Source organism: Rhinichthys klamathensis, unplaced genomic scaffold, assembly GCF_029890125.1.
Source record: "Rhinichthys klamathensis goyatoka isolate OS25496 unplaced genomic scaffold, OSU_Roscu_1.1 h1tg000298l_1, whole genome shotgun sequence".
In the NCBI taxonomy this organism is placed as follows: Eukaryota; Metazoa; Chordata; class Actinopteri; order Cypriniformes; family Leuciscidae; genus Rhinichthys; species Rhinichthys klamathensis.
Window position 1 is genome coordinate 110,274 of NW_026606817.1, and position 23,926 is coordinate 134,199.

The following is a 23,926-nucleotide window of genomic DNA, read 5'->3' on the forward strand; positions in this document are numbered from 1 at the left end:
TTTTTCTAAAACAAATAGATTTCTTAAAGCATATTTGGAAAGGTTTGACACTGTTAGGTAGAGCAGTCAAAAGTTCCTTCTTTTCAAAGACAAATCTCTCTCAATATATTCAAAACTCTGAAAAAATGTACTGCCAAGCTTCAAAAATAGTTTCAAAAATAAATGTCCTTCCAAAAAAGGAACATTTTGAAAAGCATCAGCACCCCTTGTTCTTGAGAAACACTTCTGCACGAGCTCACTAGACCTGCACACACTCCTCAGGGTTTTGAGGTCCGTGTGCGTTTAGTTGGAGTGACCAGTGGTTCCAAGCCTCGCTTCGTGGAGGCTTTAGGAGAGCCCGTCTGCGCAGAGGAGACCTCCATCTTTCTTTGAGACCTAGTTAACACTTGGTCTTCCAATGCCAGAGGCTTAATGTCCACATCTAAAGAATGTGGTTCAGAACTATTAGGGCCTTTTTGGAGCACCGATTTCTTTATGTCAGCTTTAGTCCCACTTGTTTTCATTTGCTGTGCCTTATCAGTCCCAGATTTGAGCAGCATCTGTTTTTTACTCGAGGCGTTAGTCGAGACATGCTCACCAATGGCTTTCGTCACTTTTTTGAGTGCCTGCAACCTCTTTGCAGAGGCACCGTGTTTGTGACATTGGTTCTTTTTCAAAGCCTGTTCTTTGAGGGCAGAGTTTGCTTTCGCCTTCTTGGTGAGCGATTTGATCCTTTGGACAACCACAGACTTCGGTCCTTTACGCGTCTGTAATTTCTGTTTGCCGACTTTCTTTGGAATTAATGCCGCCTTCAAACGAGCCCCTTTGAAGGCTTTCTCTTTGCATTTCTTATTTTGCTGAACCTGAAGTTTCTCACGCATGTTAGAGTATTTCCTAAGGATTCGAGCACTTGCTGGGTTCTTCGCAACGCCTGCGATCGCACCGAGGCTCTCCGGAGCCAGTGCCGGTGCCACTCCATTAAGACTCTGTGCCTTTGTAGAGATCCGCGTGGCAGTTGTCGGTTCGTGCTTCTCTTTACTCTTCATTACGGAGATACCCTGACCTAACGCTTTTGAGATTAGCCTTTGATTCTTGGGGTTACTCTTCACCGGTGACGCCATAGCAAACTTCTTCAGATGCTTCTTTAACCGTTCGGCCTGGAGGCTCGGAAATATGTCTTGAGACGACCCTGCTCCTGCTGATGAAGAGTGAAAGCACAATTGTGTTTCTGACGGAAGTCTGGTGTTCACCTTCTTAACAATTACAAGGGATTTTGTTTCGGTTGATTGCAGGAACCACCTGCAGATACTGGGCAAGTCAAAGGGCTTCATGAAAAGCATTTGCACAGGGGAAAACTTCTGTGGTTCCAATGGTCTTGACTTTCGTGCCCTGCGTTTGCTTTTCCAGATTTCCTTGAGTCTATCTGCCTTGTTTTTGGGTTTCGGTGCAGGCTGACCCTCCTTGTCCATTTGTACCCAACCTTTGTGCATTTTATCAAACGTTGTATTTAAATTTGAAATTAACTGCTGGTGTTCTTCTCCCCTTAGCGCCTCAAAAAATTTGGAGGGACTACAAACCACTGGTTCAGTTCTCTGAACGCCAGTTATGCATAAGGACTCACCTGGGAGATTCAAAGGGCCTCTTATTTGGGGCTCCATATGCTTCCGGGTTTGGATTTTAGGTTTTGAGCTCAATGGGCTCTCTTCAGCTTCCCCACTTGAGGATGCTGAAACCCGTTGAGGTCTCAAAGAACGCTTATTTTTACTAGGGGGTGTTGTTGAGCCAACCGACTTTTCAGTATTAGACGCATTCCCTCTTCTCAACGACATGCGCCCTGGGCTCTCTAGTGCATCTACGATAGCGGATTTGTTATGGGGGGGTTCTGCAATTAAACTGGCACTACTTCTTAAGGGCATGTGCGCATTGGCCTCTGTTTTTCTACAGGTAGTACTGGATTGTGAACTGATAGGTTGTTCACTGACGCAACTTTTGATGGAACTTTTAACAGGAGATTCTTTAGTAACAGTCTGTTTAGTTGTGCTAATAGTCCTGCTTCGTAGGGGCATGCGTGTTACCCCCTCGGAAGACGTACACGAATCTTTATTCGTTGCCTGCTCACTAGCAGAGCTGCTGCTCCTTAAAGGCATCTGCCCTTGCTTTTCTGAAAGGCCTTCTGTTGGATTACCGGATTTGCTACCAAAAGTCCGTTCAGTGTTACTTCTGCTTCTCAAAAGCATATTTTCAGAGCTTGGTGGGGACTTTTTAATGGGTGAACAATCTCCACTATCTGACAGTTTAATAGGACTACTTTCAGTTTTAATTGGCATATTTTCAGAGCTTTCAGAAGCTTGATTATTCAGTTTGTGGTGTTTCCCACTCTCTGTGGAGGTGGAGGGGGTGCTAACAGTTTCTGGAAGAACCTCAGGTGACAACACACTTGGCAACTCCTCGTTCATTTTGACGCTTGGACTAGTTTGTTCATCTCTTTCTTTTGCATTTCTTAATTTTGGTCTTGTTTTGACTGCATGATCCACAACCAGACTGCTACAAGGTTTTGAGGCTGGGAGCTCCTGTGCAGTTTCAAGAATGTCTAGAGCTTTCAAATCACGCTCTTCCTCAATATGCACATTTGTTTCAGTAGATTGAGTCTTTGGGCTTGTATCATTGGCACGCTCAAGTTCAGATGTAACACACTTTACAGAGTCTTTCACTATGTCAACGCTGCCTTTTGAAACTCTACTACGCAAGCATCTGTCTGAGGACACTGTTTGTTTTGCATTCACAACCTTTGGACTATGCGGATCCGTATCCTTCTCCTTGCATTTTAAAAGTGGTTGTACAGTAGAGACTTCAGTTAGGCTGGACACCGCTGAATCCCCTGGATCCGTCGCTGGTAGTTCGGAAGAGTTCGTCGTTTGGAGATTACTTTCAGTGTCGTGCGAAACTTGCTCTTGAGAACTTTTATCCTCCTCAGTGTTTGCCTTTATTTCTGAGGTCTCAGATTGTTTGTGGACATCTGCTGCAGTCTCGACTTCTGTGGGATTTGTCATGTCGCTCTCATTTCTCGGTTCCACGTCGACTCCATCAGATGACTCTATGGCCATGTTAGGGGATACAGGCATCAGTGATGGCTCCAAAGATTTATCCTCACACTCAGCCTTACTTTCTGTACCACATTCCCCCTCTTCCAGCATGGGTCCAATTTGGGACTCACATCCTTCTTTCTGTACAGCGAGTTCTGTTGTTTCAGTGGTTTCTTTGATTTCTACCATGCACATGTCTCCTTGCACTTCTGAATTAGGATTAACGAGAGCTTCAGTGATCAAATCTGGTTGCATGGTTAATTCACTCAGTTTACAAGATGGTTCATGGGAAATTTGCCCATTACTTTCAACTTTACCGGTCTGACTGGTTTCAACCACCAGACCGAGACCAGTTACTTTGACAACATCTCCTGGCATTTCATTCTCCGCTATCTGCTCCGATGCGAATTTCTGAATAACATTTTCCATGCAGTCCCCTGCAAAAGGTGCATTTATGAGAGGAACACTGCCAGACATAGAAAGGGCCTGCTTTGGAGCAACTGAGGTGTGCATATCTGGCATATGAGCTGGACAATTCCCACTGGAACTACCTATAGATTTACGAGCTAGCGTACGGACAGTTTTTAGTTCCAAGTACTCCTCAACGTACTTGTGCCCTCTTGTGCTCTTCCGAGCATTTTGTCGTGGATGCAGTCGGTAACGAGATTGAAGCTGACATTCTGTTATTGATTTTCTAATATACACTAAGTCACAATGGCTATCGGTATCATTTATGATACAACCTAAAGAGCCATTACTTTGGCTGAGGCAAGAACCTTTTCTGCTTTTCCTGGCTGTTCTTGGAGATATTGGTAAAACTACATTTGATGTCTTGCTGTTGTAAAGCCCTCCACAATTCTCATCTTTGCTTTGTGCAAGTGATAACGGATGATCAGACTCTGCAGTACATGTCGGCAAGCATCGCTCAGCACTGCATACCGAATCGCTATGTTGAATTTGCTGAATGCTTGATCCTAATAATTTTTTTGTTTCCTGATGATCAGTAGTCGTCTTTGTCATGACGAAAAATTTGTTTGGAGAACTTTCTTTTCCACACTCAACATCTGTTCCACAAGATGAAGACGACAAAACTTCTATCTTGCAAAGGTCTACTGGTTTTTCAGTCATTACACGTGCAAAACCTGTATTTAAAACCTCTCCAGTAGGCTTTTGACTTGTCCTAACAACAGATGCCTCTTGAGAGTTTGTAATGCTCACCGCAGCATCCACAGAGCATGTTCTTTCAGACTTTGTTTCAAATGAAGCATGACCGCAGCTGGTTGTCGCTAGCTTCTCGGTCAAATTTGGAGTGGGTGCTTGGAAAGGGTTGGAAGAAGCCACAGTCTTGACTTCGCTTTGTAAGAAGCCTAATGCATCAACTATCTGGCGCTGGTGATGCAAACACAGCTTAGACATGAACTGTTCCAAAGTGGACACCGACTGTAGATCTCCTTCTCGGGCGAGACTCGGGTCAACAGAGTCCCTGAAGGACATGCAAAGAAATTATAAGTATATTAGACACAGTCTCAACTGGATAATACTACAAAACATGTCTTTATGTGATGAGCAAATAATACATTTAAAACTGTTCAATGGAGTCCTGATTTCCTTTACCTTTTGACCAAATGTGTAGCCGGGCTATTAGAATTCCTTAAAGATGTATGGCTTTTGTTGGAATTCTTCCTAGTCGAGAGGTCAAGAACTCCATCTAAAGAGACAAATAATTAAAAGCTAAATTGAACAATTCTTTTAAACTAGTAGCTCTTTATAGATTCATAATTTTATACTGCACCTTGCTCGATGTCCTCTACTTTGACCTTTTTCACAGAGAGGTCCAGCGGGGCATCTTGGTCCACCATGATGAACTTGTTCTGAGCAGAAGCTATATCGACAGCAGTGGGTGAAGTGACACAGCTAGTTTTCAGAAGGTCCTTTTCTCCATTGTTTTGAAGTGAGTCCTGAGAGCACTTTTTTCTTGAGGTATAATACGTAGCCAACTCATTAATCATCTGCTGAACGATACCACAGGCCACCACAGGGATGTGCGGATCCGGAATCCTTGGTGTGTATTCTGTTGATAGTTCAATTACTTGTGTTAAAATTAACACAAATGATTTGGCAACATAAGAAAATTCTGACAAATCACAGTTGATGTGACCTTGTTGTGAAATGCTTCATAGGGATATGCTAAAACTTGATCGACTCATTTAAAGGGGTCCTTTTATGCCCTTTTACAAAGTCTTGATTTTGTCAAGAGTCACCTCTCTCCCCAGTCTGGCTCGAACGCGCCATTTATTTCCTGTTTTGATGAAGCCCCTCCTTCCCAAACAAGAAATGTGCTGTGATTGGTTAGCTGGCCCAGTGTGTTGCGATTGGCACACAGCTTAGCGCGTGGTACACGCACGGCGGTGAACAGTCTTACAGAAGCAAGAGCTTACAAAAGCTACAGTAAACACTACATCAACAATAATATTAGCAGGCTAACAGAGCCTAACAGCTTTGCTCTCCGTTTACATCATAGCAACAACATAAAACGTATTATTTCTAGTTGCGTTTTTTATTAACAGTTCCAATTATAAGACATACTAACAAGTTATGCAACAAGATTGTCCTAACAAAGTGGGAACTACTCCATTTCAGGAGAAGCTTTTGTGCATAGCCTGGATAGTACTCTTAGGTTCTGGAAGCTGTTCTCCGTAAAATGTGCAGCATACAGATAAACATTAGTGTTATAAAGTTCAGGAACAGTGTTTAAAATAAATTAACCACTAAGTTCGTCAGCCTTGGGAAGGTCAAACATGAGTTTTGGAAACGGGGTGGAAAAAACAGTGTCTCTTTGATATAGTGACAACACCGTCTCTAATGCACCTTAACCAGGCCTCATTCCTTTTTTGCGTATTCAGTGGGCGGCGATTATTTAAATGAGTAATATTATGACTTCGTAAGATCCGGAAAAATCACACTGTAGTCCAAACAAGTTGTTCAATGTAGTTCTTGGAAAGTGGATTCTGTTAAATAAAATATCTCCCTTTGGAGTGGACTTTAAGCTTTGTAACCTTGCAGATATTTTTATGCTCAAACAGCAACATTACACACTAACTAACATTAAAAAAAGTGAAAAAGCATAATAGGACCCCTTAAAGGTGGGCAGTAACTGCTCTTACTAGAGAAAACGTTGCAGTCATTCCCATTACTATAATGAACCATCTCCGATCATGCATTATTAGACACATGACAGACCATATGCGGTATACTCACTTTTCCTCTGTAGCACTGCATTCAGGAATTCCTCTGATTGCCACTCGAGTCGGTTGATATTAGAAGGATCTTTACCTAATAAAGGTTTTCCTCCACTTTCCACAATTTGTTTGTTGAGTGCAACTACATGTTCCTGTTCATGAGGTAAAAAACAGGCTTGAATAAGTATAAGGGTGGAGCTGTGCACAAGGTGTTATTTTACATTCTTCTAGGAGACACACATGCAACATGTACTTAAAATGTATTCAAAACCATGGAAAATGGAAAATGAACTTAACATGTAAAAAGCTATAATTGAAACCATTGTGTCCTTTGAACACATTACTTGAAATAACTGTAGAGTCCATAATAAAGCTAGTGCAAGAGAGACAGATAGGTAAAAAATCGGAACGGTTCTTCCAAGGTGTCTTGACATATCAGGAAAGAGGGAGGGGGGAATGTAAATGAACAAAAAAAAAAACTACCTTCACTTTTTCTCGTCTTAAGCAGCAGTAAAGACAACTTTCATCAAATGACCAATTTGACACACTTGCAGGCTTACAATCTGTGGATCCAAAAGAAGAGGCAAAATTCAACCGTGTGTGCAGGGAAGGGAAAGACCAAACTGTACCGAACACAGAGTGCTGCTACTGCTAAAACACTACTAGCAGGTTTACAGACTAACTAGCAGTCTATTTTAGTTTGCATGACTTTGTCAATTTAAAACTGAAACAGTAAATCAAAAGCCTACGTATACCAGTGTAATTACATTTTATTTAAATCCTCAAGTGCCAGCACCAGCTCAAAGTCTGACTATTGGTTTGGGTTGAAAATTCTCAAGTTTTGTCCAGTCTTCACCAAATTTGGTTCACATAATCAATGTCACATGATCTGACCATACCTGCTAAGTTTGGTGACAGTGCCACTCACTGGCGAGGGGAAAAAAGCAGCAAAAAGGCAACTTTTCAGCATTCGAGTTCCCATTTCTCTTACAAATGTACATTTTAATATTGGATAAAAGCATCTGCCATAAATGCGCACAGCAACATACTGTCCATTCATGGTATCGGTTTATCAGTATGCATGTTCTTTGAGAATTGAAACCATTATAACGGCCAGCAGAGAGGATTGGGGATTTTGATTTATTCCAGTAACGAGAGAGATTTATTGCTTGAACGTAAAGGGAACCAAAGTGATTTTCTGAGCCCCTTTTCTCACTCTGAATGTATAGTTCTTGGAGGGTGGGCCGGGGAGCACCAATAGCCCTCTCAGCAGTTCGAAGAGTCCTCGGTAATCTTCTGGGGTCTAATTTTGAAGCCGAGCCAAACCAGACAGTTATAGACGTGCAGAGGACAGACTCAATGATGGAGGAGTAGAACTACATCAGCGGCTCCTGTACAGGTTCAACTTCCTCAGCTGGTGAAGGAAATACAACTTCTGCGGGGCCTTTCACAAATAGAGCCCATGTATTACCCCTTTTCCACCAAGGCAGTTTGAGTGCTGGTTCAGAGCCAGAGCCTAGTTTCAAATCAGTTCTTTGTCTTCCGACACTCAAAGCACCAGCTCTGAAACAGGAAAAGTTGTTCGTAAGTAGCAACCAAACATCGCTGGTCTAGAAGTAAGAAGTGCTTGGGTCAGGGGCTGGGGTTACCGTGACCAACAAGGCGAACAGAAACTTGTGACCGACATTTTTGACATAGCAGCTAAAAACGATGGACGTAATTAAGACAAAACACAAATTATACAAATTACGGCGAGCTGTACCAACAAGTTGTAGCCTGGATGCCAGCCCGAACCCCGCCCACAACATTTTTTGGTCGGGAAGTTCGGTCTGGACTCGATCCATTGAGGAGTAATTATGACCGGTTCAGAATTAGTCGGGCCAATCAAATTGCCAGGGTGGGCTTTATACGATGATGGACAGATGATCTGGAGTTGCGTAATCCTCACGTTATCAAAGAGCGCTTGGGTTGAACTGGTTTCCCTCAGAGATGGCCGCCGCTGGAGAACTGAGATGTAGAGATCCCGCTATCGCGTCTGTTGTAGAAGAAATCGACAGCGCATTCATTTTAAAAGACGAACAGAGAACTGCAATCAAGGCATTTGTCGATCGGAGAGATGTGTTTGCCGTCCTTCCTACGGGATTCGGCAAAAGTGTATTTTATCAGCTGGCTCCGATGGTCGCTAAGAAGATGGGCCGCACTGAAAGCCCTGCGGTCGGTGTGGTTTCTCCTTTGGTCGCACTCATGGAGGACCAAGTAAAAGAAGCAACACTCATTATTTTACTAACGTTACTTCTTCCAGCGCGTGTAGTTGAGGTATGTTGACAATTTGCGTAGCTCATAAAAAAAAAAAAAAAACACTTAGCCTACTGCGTTGCACTGATTGGTTGTAGGTCTATCCAATTGAGTGCAGAGTTTTTTTTTTCCTGGTTCGGTTAAGACACGCCTCATAATCACAGCCCTATGGAGCCGTATCAGACTCACATACTGACTAGAATATGAGTATGACGAAGTCAGGCTAAACAAGTTGGGTAAACTTGGGTAAATCTGATTTCTTATGTCGCTCTGGAGATCCAGCACCACAGGACCCACTGGCATCAACCATCTACCATCCCTCACACAGGAACAGGCGATGTTGGGAACCCCAGCTCCCCCTTCCTGTCCTACAAACGGTGCTGTCAATAAAAGATACGCACAAATCGAGGTTTTGTTGGTTTTTGCCAAATATTCAGACAAATCAGGTTTGTTTTGCCCATCTGTTGCATCACTCTAGCTATGTTTCCTGCCACCTATTTTTTATGTGCATTTTGGGAGATTACATAAAAAAAAAAAAAAAAAAAAGCTGGATGGAAACGTCACGATGCCCATAAATTAAAAAAAATGTGCATTAAATACTCAGCACTAAATTGAGGCAGAGCAGTTGTTTATCCAATAAAAAAAAAAGGTGCATAATCTATGATGGAAACACATTTATTGAATAAATCCCTCGATGCGCAACAATAAACTCATGTGACTTTGCCTCAGCTGTGATTGGATAACTGGAGTAACCAGTGGACCAATGGCGTCGCAGCGTCTCTAATGTTGGTCTGGTGTTTCTGAAACGCCGGAGTCGGAGTGTGTGATCAGAATGATTGGCTGTAATTCCCTCCAGAAGCGTCTCACACACACGAGTGTGTTCCCGAACACCAGCATCCGAACGCCAGAGAACACGACAGACTTTACTGTGTTTCGTCTGACACTCGACACACACTCGTTTATGATGACGCTCGACACACACTCGTTTATGATGACGCTCGACACACACTCGTTTATGATGACGCTCGACACACACTCGTTTATGATGACGCTCGACACACACTCGTTTATGATGACGCTCGACACACACTCGTTTATGATGACGCTCGACACACACTCGTTTATGATGACGCTCGACACACACTCGTTTATGATGACGCTCGACACACACTCGCTCATGATGACGCTCGACACACACTCGCTCATGATGACGCTCGACACACACTCGTTTATGATGACGCTCGACACACACTCGCTCATGATGACGCTCGACACACACTCGTTCATGATGACGCTCGACACACACTCGCTCATGATGACGCTCGACACACACTCGCTCATGATGACGCTCGACACACACTCGTTTATGATGACGCTCGACACACACTCGTTTATGATGACGCTCGACACACACTCGTTTATGATGACGCTCGACACACACTCGTTTATGATGACGCTCGACACACACTCGTTTATGATGACGCTCATGATGACGCTCGACACACACTCGCTCATGATGACGCTCGACACACACTCGCTCATGATGACGCTCGACACACACTCGTTTATGATGACGCTCATGATGACGCTCGACACACACTCGTTTATGATGACGCTCGACACACACTCGTTTATGATGACGCTCGACACACACTCGTTTATGATGACGCTCGACACACACTCGTTTATGATGACGCTCGACACACACTCGTTTATGATGACGCTCGACACACACTCGCTCATGATGACGCTCGACACACACTCGTTTATGATGACGCTCGACACACACTCGTTTATGATGACGCTCGACACACACTCGTTTATGATGACGCTCGACACACACTCGTTTATGATGACGCTCGACACACACTCGCTCATGATGACGCTCGACACACACTCGCTCATGATGACGCTCGACACACACTCGTTTATGATGACGCTCATGATGACGCTCGACACACACTCGTTTATGATGACGCTCGACACACACTCGTTTATGATGACGCTCGACACACACTCGTTTATGATGACGCTCGACACACACTCGTTTATGATGGCGCTCGACACACTCGTTTATGATGACGCTCGACACACACTCGTTTATGATGACGCTCGACACACACTCGTTTATGATGACGCTCGACACACACTCGCTCATGATGACGCTCGACACACACTCGTTTATGATGACGCTCGACACACACTCGCTCATGATGACGCTCGACACACACTCGTTTATGATGACGCTCGACACACACTCGCTCATGATGACGCTCGACACACACTCGTTTATGATGACGCTCATGATGACGCTCGACACACTCGTTTATGATGACGCTCGACACACACTCGTTTATGATGACGCTCGACACACACTCGCTCATGATGACGCTCGACACACACTCGTTTATGATGACGCTCATGATGACGCTCGACACACTCGCTCATGATGACGCTCGACACACACTCGCTCATGATGACGCTCGACACACTCGTTTATGATGACGCTCGACACACACTCGCTCATGATGACGCTCGACACACACTCGTTTATGATGACGCTCGACACACACTCGCTCATGATGACGCTCGACACACACTCGTTTATGATGACGCTCGACACACACTCGTTTATGATGACGCTCGACACACACTCGTTTATGATGACGCTCTACACACACTCGTTTATGATGACGCTCGACACACACTCGTTTATGATGACGCTCGACACACACTCGCTCATGATGACGCTCGACACACACTCGCTCATGATGACGCTCGACACACACTCGTTTATGATGACGCTCGACACACACTCGTTTATGATGACGCTCGACACACACTCGTTTATGATGACGCTCGACACACACTCGCTCATGATGACGCTCGACACACACTCGCTCATGATGACGCTCGACACACACTCGCTCATGATGACGCTCGACACACACTCGCTCATGATGACGCTCGACACACACTCGCTCATGATGACGCTCGACACACACTCGCTCATGATGACGCTCGACACACACTCGTTTATGATGACGCTCGACACACACTCGTTTATGATGACGCTCGACACACACTCGTTTATGATGACGCTCATGATGACGCTCGACACACACTCGCTCATGATGACGCTCATGATGACGCTCGACACACACTCGTTTATGATGACGCTCGACACACACTCGTTTATGATGACGCTCGACACACACTCGTTTATGATGACGCTCGACACACACTCGTTTATGATGGCGCTCGACACACACTCGTTTATGATGACGCTCGACACACACTCGTTTATGATGGCGCTCGACACACACTCGTTTATGATGACGCTCGACACACACTCGTTTATGATGACGCTCGACACACACTCGTTTATGATGACGCTCGACACACACTCGTTTATGATGACGCTCGACACACACTCGTTTATGATGGCGCTCGACACACACTCGTTTATGATGACGCTCGACACACACTCGTTTATGATGACGCTCGACACACACTCGTTTATGATGACGCTCGACACACACTCGTTTATGATGGCGCTCGACACACACTCGTTTATGATGACGCTCGACACACACTCGTTCATGATGACGCTCGACACACACTCGTTCATGATGACGCTCGACACACACTCGCTCATGATGACGCTCGACACACACTCGCTTATGATGACGCTCGACACACACTCGCTCATGATGACGCTCGACACACACTCGTTTATGATGACGCTCGACACACACTCGCTCATGATGACGCTCGACACACACTCGCTCATGATGACGCTCGACACACACTCGTTTATGATGACGCTCGACACACACTCGTTCATGATGACGCTCGACACACACTCGCTCATGATGACGCTCGACACACACTCGCTCATGATGACGCTCGACACACACTCGCTCATGATGACGCTCGACACACACTCGCTCATGATGACGCTCGACACACACTCGCTCTTATGACGCTCGACACACACTCGCTCATGATGACGCTCGACACACACTCGCTCATGATGACGCTCGACACACACTCGTTCATGATGACGCTCGACACACACTCGTTCATGATGACGCTCGACACACACTCGTTCATGATGACGCTCGACACACACTCGCTCATGATGACGCTCGACACACACTCGCTTATGATGACGCTCGACACACACTCGCTCATGATGACGCTCGACACACACTCGCTCATGATGACGCTCGACACACACTCGTTTATGATGACGCTCGACACACACTCGCTCATGATGACGCTCGACACACACTCGCTCATGATGACGCTCGACACACACTCGTTCATGATGACGCTCGACACACACTCGCTCATGATGACGCTCGACACACACTCGCTCATGATGACGCTCGACACACACTCGCTCATGATGACGCTCGACACACACTCGCTCATGATGACGCTCGACACACACTCGCTCATGATGACGCTCGACACACACTCGCTCATGATGACGCTCGACACACACTCGCTCATGATGACGCTCGACACACACTCGCTCATGATGACGCTCGACACACACTCGCTCATGATGACGCTCGACACACACTCGCTCATGATGACGCTCGACACACACTCGCTCATGATGGCACTCGACACACACTCGTTTATGATGACGCTCGACACACACTCGTTCATGATGACGCTCGACACACACTCGCTCATGATGACGCTCGACACACACTCGCTCATGATGACGCTCGACACACACTCGCTCATGATGACGCTCGACACACACTCGCTCATGATGACGCTCGACACACACTCGCTCATGATGACGCTCGACACACACTCGTTTATGATGACACTCGACACACACTCGCTCATGATGACGCTCGACACACACTCGCTTATGATGACGCTCGACACACACTCGTTTATGATGACGCTCATGATGACGCTCATGATGACGCTCGACACACACTCGTTTATGATGGCGCTCGACACACACTCGTTTATGATGGCGCTCGACACACACTCGCTCATGATGACGCTCGACACACACTCGTTTATGATGACGCTCGACACACACTCGCTCATGATGACGCTCGACACACACTCGCTTATGATGACGCTCGACACACACTCGTTTATGATGACGCTCATGATGACGCTCATGATGACGCTCGACACACACTCGTTTATGATGACGCTCGACACACACTCGTTTATGATGACGCTCGACACACACACTCGTTTATGATGGCACTCGACACACACTCGCTCATGATGACACTCGACACACACTCGCTTATGATGACGCTCGACACACACTCGTTTATGATGACGCTCGACACACACTCGTTTATGATGACGCTCGACACACACTCGTTTATGATGACGCTCGACACACACTCGTTTATGATGACGCTCGACACACACTCGTTTATGATGACGCTCGACACACACTCGTTTATGATTGTACTCGACACACACTCGTTTATGATGACGCTCGACACACACTCGTTTATGATGGCACTCGACACACACTCGCTCATGATGACGCTCGACACACACTCGTTTATGATGACGCTCGACACACACTCGTTTATGATGACGCTCGACACACACTCGTTTATGATGACGCTCGACACACACTCGTTTATGATGACGCTCGACACACACTCGTTCATGATGACGCTCGACACACACTCGTTCATGATGACGCTCGACACACACTCGCTCATGATGACGCTCGACACACACTCGTTTATGATGGCACTCGACACACACTCGCTCATGATGACGCTCGACACACACTCGCTTATGATGACGCTCGACACACACTCGTTTATGATGACGCTCGACACACACTCGCTCATGATGACGCTCGACACACACTCGTTTATGATGGCACTCGACACACACTCGCTCATGATGACGCTCGACACACACTCGTTTATGATGACGCTCGACACACACTCGTTTATGATGACGCTCAACACACTCGTTTATGATTGTACTCGACACACACTCGTTTATGATGACGCTCGACACACACTCGTTTATGATTGTACTCGACACACACTCGTTTATGATGACGCTCGACACACACTCGTTTATGATGGCACTCGACACACACTCGCTCATGATGACGCTCGACACACACTCGTTTATGATGACGCTCGACACACACTCGTTTATGATGACGCTCGACACACACTCGTTTATGATGACGCTCGACACACACTCGTTTATGATGACGCTCGACACACACTCGTTCATGATGACGCTCGACACACACTCGCTCATGATGACGCTCGACACACACTCGTTTATGATGGCACTCGACACACACTCGCTCATGATGACGCTCGACACACACTCGCTTATGATGACGCTCGACACACACTCGTTTATGATGACGCTCGACACACACTCGCTCATGATGACGCTCGACACACACTCGCTCATGATGACGCTCGACACACACTCGCTCATGATGACGCTCGACACACACTCGTTTATGATGGCACTCGACACACTCGCTCATGATGACGCTCGACACACACTCGTTTATGATGACGCTCGACACACACTCGTTTATGATGACGCTCGACACACACACTCGCTCATGATGACGCTCGACACACACTCGCTCATGATGACGCTCGACACACACTCGTTTATGATGGCGCTCGACACACACTCGCTCATGATGACGCTCGACACACACTCGTTCATGATGACGCTCGACACACACTCGCTCATGATGACGCTCGACACACACTCGCTCATGATGACGCTCGACACACACTCGCTCATGATGACGCTCGACACACACTCGTTTATGATGACGCTCGACACACACTCGCTCATGATGACGCTCGACACACACTCGTTTATGATGGCACTCGACACACACTCGCTCATGATGACGCTCGACACACACTCGTTTATGATGACGCTCGACACACACTCGTTTATGATGACGCTCGACACACACTCGTTTATGATGGCACTCGACACACACTCGCTCATGATGACGCTCGACACACACTCGCTTATGATGACGCTCGACACACACTCGTTTATGATGACGCTCGACACACACTCGCTCATGATGACGCTCGACACACACTCGTTTATGATGGCACTCGACACACACTCGCTCATGATGACGCTCGACACACACTCGTTTATGATGACGCTCGACACACACTCGTTTATGATTGTACTCGACACACACTCGTTTATGATGACGCTCGACACACACTCGTTTATGATGGCACTCGACACACACTCGCTCATGATGACGCTCGACACACACTCGTTTATGATGACGCTCGACACACACTCGTTTATGATGACGCTCGACACACACTCGTTTATGATGACGCTCGACACACACTCGTTTATGATGACGCTCGACACACACTCGTTCATGATGACGCTCGACACACACTCGCTCATGATGACGCTCGACACACACTCGTTTATGATGGCACTCGACACACACTCGCTCATGATGACGCTCGACACACACTCGCTTATGATGACGCTCGACACACACTCGTTTATGATGACGCTCGACACACACTCGCTCATGATGACGCTCGACACACACTCGCTCATGATGACGCTCGACACACACTCGCTCATGATGACGCTCGACACACACTCGTTTATGATGGCACTCGACACACTCGCTCATGATGACGCTCGACACACACTCGTTTATGATGACGCTCGACACACACTCGTTTATGATGACGCTCGACACACACACTCGCTCATGATGACGCTCGACACACACTCGCTCATGATGACGCTCGACACACACTCGTTTATGATGGCGCTCGACACACACTCGCTCATGATGACGCTCGACACACACTCGTTCATGATGACGCTCGACACACACTCGCTCATGATGACGCTCGACACACACTCGCTCATGATGACGCTCGACACACACTCGCTCATGATGACGCTCGACACACACTCGTTTATGATGACGCTCGACACACACTCGCTCATGATGACGCTCGACACACACTCGTTTATGATGGCACTCGACACACACTCGCTCATGATGACGCTCGACACACACTCGTTTATGATGACGCTCGACACACACTCGTTTATGATGACGCTCGACACACACTCGTTTATGATGGAGGGAAAATAGCCGATTGCAGAAACTTAGTTTTATTACTGATATTCTGTGCCAATTTCCCAGGAAGTGATGATTTTGTTCTCTTGAACACATCTGTGAATAAAGCACATCTGTGAAAGACTCCTCAAGGCAGTTTGCATCACATTTTTTGTGACTTGTGAGAACGGCACATCCACAGCCTTCCAAAACTCTTCCTTTCCAAGACATCAAAACTAAAATAGACTGAAGCTTGATATGATATATAATATGACTTTGTTCTGTCAAACTTCTTCTCACTGATACTTAGTTGGTTTAGGGGATTTTTTTTGTTCAATCGGCCCCTATCGTTTCTGAAAATAGTACAATATAAAGCCTGTTAACGAAACGATGCGTGCATCAGCGGGCGGTTGTGGCATGGTGCGAGGAGGAAGAACAAACAGGGCTTTATAACTGAAGCTGTCAATCATTCAGTTTAGAGTCTGCACTGTTACTGACACTCTAAACTCTTTCTATAAAGCCATCGTTGTCTCTTTAAAAGACTTGGATTTAGATTAAACTGCTTGATTATTTTCACGATTCCTTTATGATATTTTTTTTAGATCTTTTAAGTTTTAGGGGAATTGATTTTAAAGGGGACATATCATGCTAAATCCATTTTTTTAGCCCTTAAAAGGAACACTCCGACTTTTTGGGACTTTAGCCTATTCACCTTATCCCCCAGAGTTAGAAAAGTCCATACATACCTTTTTCATCTCCGTGCGTGCTATACGTCTGTTTGACGCACCCACCGCTAGCCTAGCTTAGCACAAAGACTGGATGTAAATGGTTGCAGCTAGCATACTAATCCAAATAAGTGACAAAATAACGCAAACATGTTTCTATTTACATGTTGTGATTTGTATAGTCACAGAGTGTACAAAAAACAAAGTCACATGAGACACAGACATATTTTAACCGTATAAATACTGGGAACTATATTCTCTGAAGGCGACTATATATTCTCTGAAGGCGAAGCACTGCTACTTGGGCGGAGTGATAACCGCAGCACCTGAGACGTGCGTGGTGAGGAGCAGAGAGTTCGTCTCAGGTGCTGCGGTTATCACTCCGCCCAAGTAGCAGTGCTTCGCCTTCAGAGAATATAGTTCCCAGTATTTATACGGTTAAAATATGTCTGTGTCTCATGTGACTTCGTTTTTTGTACACTCTGTGACTATACGAATCACAACATGTAAATAGGAAAATGTTTGCGCTATTTTGTCACTTATTTGGATTAGTATGCTAGCTGCAACCATTTACATCCAGTCTTTGTGCTAAGCTAGGCTAGCGGTGGGTGCGTCAGATAGAGTTACAGCACGCACGGAGATGAAAAAGGTATGTATGGACTTATCTAACTCTGGGGGATAAGGTGAATAGGCTAAAGTTTCAAAAAGTCGGAGTGTTCCTTTAAATGCATTTTGTTGTATATTTGGAGTGTTTAGAAGTACAGAAAAGTTTAAATTATTCTCTTCAGGTGCTTCGTTGATATCTTTATATTCTGTTTTGGTTATATTTTTCAACCTGTTCCGATTTTTCTGTTCTCTATGACGTGTTTTGAACTATTACGTCACAGTATTTGCAGCGGAACTGCCAAATAAGGACATCGACTTCCGGCGCACCACTTCGAGCAATCCGCCATTTTTATTTCTCGCTGCAATTTTGTAGTCCAAGCTAAAGGATGCAGAACTTACGAGAGGGTAAGTTAAAATGTTCGGTTGTTGGATGTAACCCACACGCTTCATTACACCGTCTAATGTAGATGAACTGCCGTGCTTGTGTTGTGACAGGGCGCATGTTTAACTGAAAGAACGAGCAGAGAGAGAGAGAGAGAGAGAGAGAGACCCGGTCGCGCGCGCGCACTCTCTTTCTTCGGAGCCAGGCGAAAGTGTAAACAAGACTTCACCGTCTCCAAACTAGGCGTTGTCTTGGTCTCTCTCCCTCGCACATATTAATCAAAATAAATCAATACGGTGGTAAAAGGTCGGAAGACCAAAGTTTCATGTGTAAATAATACAGTAACACATTGCGATACATCCATATGAAGACGTTGTTCTGCAGGTTCGTCGTCTTCATTTTCATCTCGCTCCGGCTCCGACTCTGGCTAGAACATGTAAGGCTGGCTGGACAAGTCTTCCGTTGTTGACATTTTGTTAATAACGTGTGAATAAAACGTTTCTGTGCCGCTAGATAATCGTATCTCTGCTATCAAACTATACAAACTATGGCCGAACGGGGTGGAGTTGAACCGAGTGTCACCCTGTCTATGGTGTCACCGGGGGCGGGGTATGAAGTGTCTCAATTGTATTTAAAGAGACCGCACCAAAACGAGTTGCTCTCAGACGCACATCAGAAAAGGGGTAGAAAAGGGGCCTGTGGAGCTATAATAATGAGGAATTCAGACCCAGGCATTGCAGTTCCGCTTTATATAGACTACAAATGTATGATTTATATGTAAAAAGGAACGATTTAAAAGCATGATATGTACCCTTTAAAGGGAGGGTTAAACTCTCAGGTTTCATAATATGTTCATTATTGTTTGGAAGAAGAATGAAAACCTCATAGGTTTGAAACCACATGACAGAATACTTTATAAATACAGTGTGGCGAGTCTTGGATAAAACTAACTCTATCGTGAATCATATCGTTTACATTAACGATACATAACTGAGCATTTTCATATCGCGATATAACGATGTATCGTTACACACCTAATTTTAGCATATATTATTATTATTACTACTACTACTATTCACCTATATATCATATAAAAGCATGCCATCAAATGCAACAGATTTGATTTCACTGGACAGTTGAAATATTATCATTAATTTCCTAAGGAGCAAAAATAAGTTATGAGTGTTAAATAAACACGAGAAATTTGGCATTGGATTTGTAAGTACGTGGATTATCCCACACGGCAGCCAATCAGCAAACAAGAATAATTCATATGAACTTTTACAACGGAAAACAAGAAACAAGCACATGTGACACTGTGTGAATGCTAGACGCTCCAAGCTGATTCACTGGAAGTGCAAAAGCTGCGCTACAGAAAACTGACTAAGACTGATGCTATAGACATGATACCCCGTCGAGTCGTTGGTGTAAACTGTGTTAATGTAAATAAAGTGCTCTTTTTGTAGGCTATTTTAATTTTTTTTTAAAGTTACAAAGTTACGTTGTCCTTCGTAAGCAAAGCAAAACGAACATGCATGAATGGGAAAATAAAGTGTGGGACGTGCTTGATGTTAAACAGAGTTATTAAGTGCAGTAACCTGAAAAAGATCTCAATGCATTACACACACACACACACACACACACGAAGCGGTGCACAGAAAGCCGTGTCCCTCAGACAGCATGTGGTCTCTGTAAAGGAATACTGAGCTTGAGCGGACAGACACGCAGAAATATTTTTAAATTCTGTCTTGACAAGCATTCACGTAAACATAGTTGGTTTGGTTATGTCATAAATGGATGTAAACAGTTGGGGGGGGGGTCTGATGTGTAGCACTATATTAGATCTGTGCATTATGTCTTAACATAATAATCCTGCTGTCTGTCATTAATGTTGATCAAACGACAAGAGGAACTGAATAACTTTTGTAGCTTTAATAATTTATTTATTGATAATAAATACACTAAAGACTCTATATTCCCGGTTCCGGCTCTGAGAGACACACCTGTTAGACGCCCGAGGTCCTCCCCCACCGAGGTCCTCCACAACACTGCCAAGATATTGTCCAGACCTGTCGGAGAACAGAGACGTGTTCAAGAGCAGTTTCTCACTGTAATCAACACACATCTCCATAAACAACGATAATGATGAAAATACATGCCACACTATTGTCCATTTAGGTTTCATGGTGACGCAGAACGGTTGTCTGTAAGGGGAGATACGAGAGGCAGGAACCCGCTGTACGACGGCTTTCAAAAATCACACAAATCAGTGAGAACAGATAAACAGATGCAGACATGCAAGCGGCTGGAGTGAGTGAGCGCAGAGTTTAGTAGCTGGCATGAAATCTATTTTCTACATGCATGTAATTGATCTTATTGTGAATGATTCTTCCATGCATACTTTTATTTATTTTGAGCTGTCTCCGGTGAAGGAGCAGTCTTCTCTCTGGTGACGTATATGCGTAATGCTTCTCCAATAAAGTGGTCCACTGAATCCCTGCCGGTCCACAAGCGCACACGCGAGGGCCACGCCCACATCTCAAGCTAATCAACAAACCATGGATCAAAATAAAAGTATATTTCTACTGTGGATTTCCTTTTTCACGGCAGCTTTACCAGCCGCTGGTACTCGTTTGGCAGATGTAAAGGGAACTGAAACGGGTACTCTGCAAGAAACCCCACACTGACGGACGATTGCGGGACGCTTCCTGCGGTTCAGGGCAAACCTGCCTGTACACAATGAGTCACATGACCTGCCTGTACACAATGAGTCACATGACCTGCCTGTACACAATGAGTCACATGACCTGCCTGTACACAATGAGTCACATGACCTCCCTGTACACAATGAGTCACATGACCTGCCTGTACACAATGAGTCACATGACCTGCCTGTACACAATGAGTCACATGACCTGCCAGCAGCAGCGGCCAGTCGGTGTGCGGTTTATTATGATGTATAAATAGGTACTACCATTTATAAATAAATAAAAAATAAGGCATCTGCAGGGTTTTTAAAATTAAATGTACACCTTTTAAGAACTTTTGCACAAAAAAAATTAATGCTGTATTGGGGGGGGGGTCAATGTATATGACTAATATTCAGCAATATTACTGATTTGCCTGCAGTGACCCTATTGGATGAGATCTCAACTAAAGGCTACACGACTTTTAAACAGATTAAAACACCAAGCCAGGGGTTTTCAGAAGGGGTCGTATTTCCGGACTATTTTTTTAATCATCTGAAACATGTTACAATTTAAATTCCAAAGTTGGGCTACTTATATAATGCATTTAACGTCAAATAAGTAAACCATAAGACACTTAAAAGTAGGCACTTCAAGGTTTCTAAAGATATATTGTTCATATCTGTGTGTAGTAGGCAGTACTTTCTGCTGAATTTGGTACATGGCTTCAGGCCGTCGTTCATGGACACCGAGACGGCACACGCATTTTTGTTTGTTTTCTTTATTTTGCAAAAGTATGATGTTTTGCTGTTATTTTGAAGGTACACAAATACAAATATATTGTTTATCGCTTTTAAATGATATCTTACTCTCGTCTGACGGAGTATTTTAAGTTGTAGGCTATATGGTGTCAAGAAAACACATGCAAATAGAAGAACATCACACACACACACACACACACACACACACACACACACACACACACACACACACACACACACACACACACACACACACACACACACACACACACACACACACACACACACACACACACACACACACACACACAGCTGTGTATAGCAGAGCACAGTGGAAGTGTTATGGGGACCCGAGGTGGCGAACGTCGTTTTAGTTTCAGCATAACATTAAAATACCATGCATATTTTTTACTTTCTTTAAACAAAAATATATATATTTGACATAATGCTATAGAAAAGCAATAAACGTTGTTCAGGAAAAGAGTTTTTTTAGCTTGTTTATTTTGGTATAACAACAATACGGCTTGCAGTCGCTTCAAACGATGGTATAAAGCTATTCAAAACATCATTCAATGTAAATTGTGATAATCGCGTAATTACAATTTCAAGGGAATAATCGACAGTGATGTTTTCTTGATTCGCTGGTGTTTCTTCTATTTGCATTAGAGCTGTGCAACATTGACTAAATATTACATCTCTACATTTTCTTGGATTTTATCGATAATGATAATTAGACAATATTTTGAATATTTATTGACAGTCAACTCCTAAAGTTTTCCATATTCTGTGTTATGATTAGTTCGCAGCAATGCCAGAAATGATCTTTTCCAATAAGTTTTAAATAGATTTTTACCTTTTATGGGCATTTTAACCCAATTAAATCCTATGCAGTGTTTTTTGTCTCAAATTCTACTGTACGACAGTAATATATTTCGGTCTCAATTTCTTCAAGTTAAACCAGGCTTATTTTGACTGCCATGAGACCTTTGAGATTAACCACAGCTCAGTGCTTCACAGTCAAACTATGTGATATTATTAGAAACTGCACTTCTTTATGAAATGCAATAGTAATTTATGTTTGTAACACATTATTTTGCACCATCACAGGCTTACAATTTTCAAAAGGGAACCTTGAAAAAAAGCATTTATTTATTTAAAAAAAAATAGTTTGATTAAAACAAACGTTTAGTCAACACAAACAGTAAACAAACTTATTTACATTTTCATTTGTTGAAGTTCTTTCACTTCTGCATTGCTGACTGACATTTGCTTATCTGTCAATCACGCTCATGCTGAACTGCACATGAACGCGCATTTAAAAAACAACTTTCAGACGAACGTGAGCGCGCAGAGAGCTAGCAATACACATAACTCTATATGAATATCAATATCGCGACGAGAAATAGACCGAGTGGATCACAGTGAAACGGAAGTTCGTCGCGTCTATGATTGGAGCACCGAAAGCCAAAGATTAACGGGGTTTGGTCCGATCCTGACGGTTAGCGTTAGCATGCTAACTGCAGGAATTAGTGCCCACATTTCTATTAAACTACCGTGAAGAAACAATGAAAACAGAGTGTTCTGCAGGGAGTGCTCATCTTACCCACAGAGTGAATGAATTCAGACCTCCAGCAATCCGCTTCCTGGCGAGAAACAAACCTTTCATTCGTGCACAACCGCTTCGTGCACGGACTCGCCATTTTCTACTGTGAGTGATCACGTGAACGCGCACGTTCACTGATAGCGCACATACGTGTCGCTTCGGCATGTGACGTCATGACGCACCCGTCCTCTTTTTCTGCGGTCGACGAACTGACACAGACACACACTACAGTCGTGCATTAATTATTATTATTACCACTTCATGACATCATTAGGAGAAAAAACAAACACATTTTCTTTGGTTAATACCTCTGTAATATTGTAAAAGTGATAGTGGCTGGCGTCTCCAGGCCGACAGGTGGCGCTGGCGTGTGTTGAGTAGCAGCGATCAGCGTGTGTGTGTGTGTGTGGTGTGTGTGTGTTCAGT

At 44.5% G+C, this 23,926-nt stretch overlaps 1 protein-coding gene across 1 annotated transcript; it reads right to left on the minus strand.

Annotated features, from left to right (window-relative positions):
- wu:fc17b08 (uncharacterized) lies at positions 1-23,617 on the minus strand. The gene is made up of 7 exons (XM_056270141.1): positions 23,501-23,617; positions 20,453-20,518; positions 6,785-6,864; positions 6,321-6,453; positions 4,855-5,133; positions 4,677-4,770; positions 1-4,545 (listed from the first exon to the last, which is right to left on the minus strand). The coding sequence occupies exons 1-7, from the start codon at positions 23,595-23,597 to the stop codon at positions 258-260; spliced, it is 5,037 nt and encodes a 1,678-aa protein (XP_056126116.1). The 5' UTR covers positions 23,598-23,617; the 3' UTR covers positions 1-257.
- Positions 23,618-23,926: the final 309 nt, after the last annotated feature.

Bases quoted from the DNA above. Each gene is read 5' to 3' on its own strand.
- wu:fc17b08 (XM_056270141.1), bottom strand. From the start codon at position 23,597: ATGGCGAGTCCGTGCACGAAGCGGTTGTGCACGAATGAAAGGTTTGTT. The intron at 20,519-23,500 runs GTAAGATGAGCA...GTTCTCCGACAG, and splicing joins TGAATTCATTCACTCTGTGG to GTCTGGACAATATCTTGGCA. The intron at 5,134-6,320 runs GTGAGTATACCG...AACTATCAACAG, and splicing joins TGCAGTGCTACAGAGGAAAA to AATACACACCAAGGATTCCG.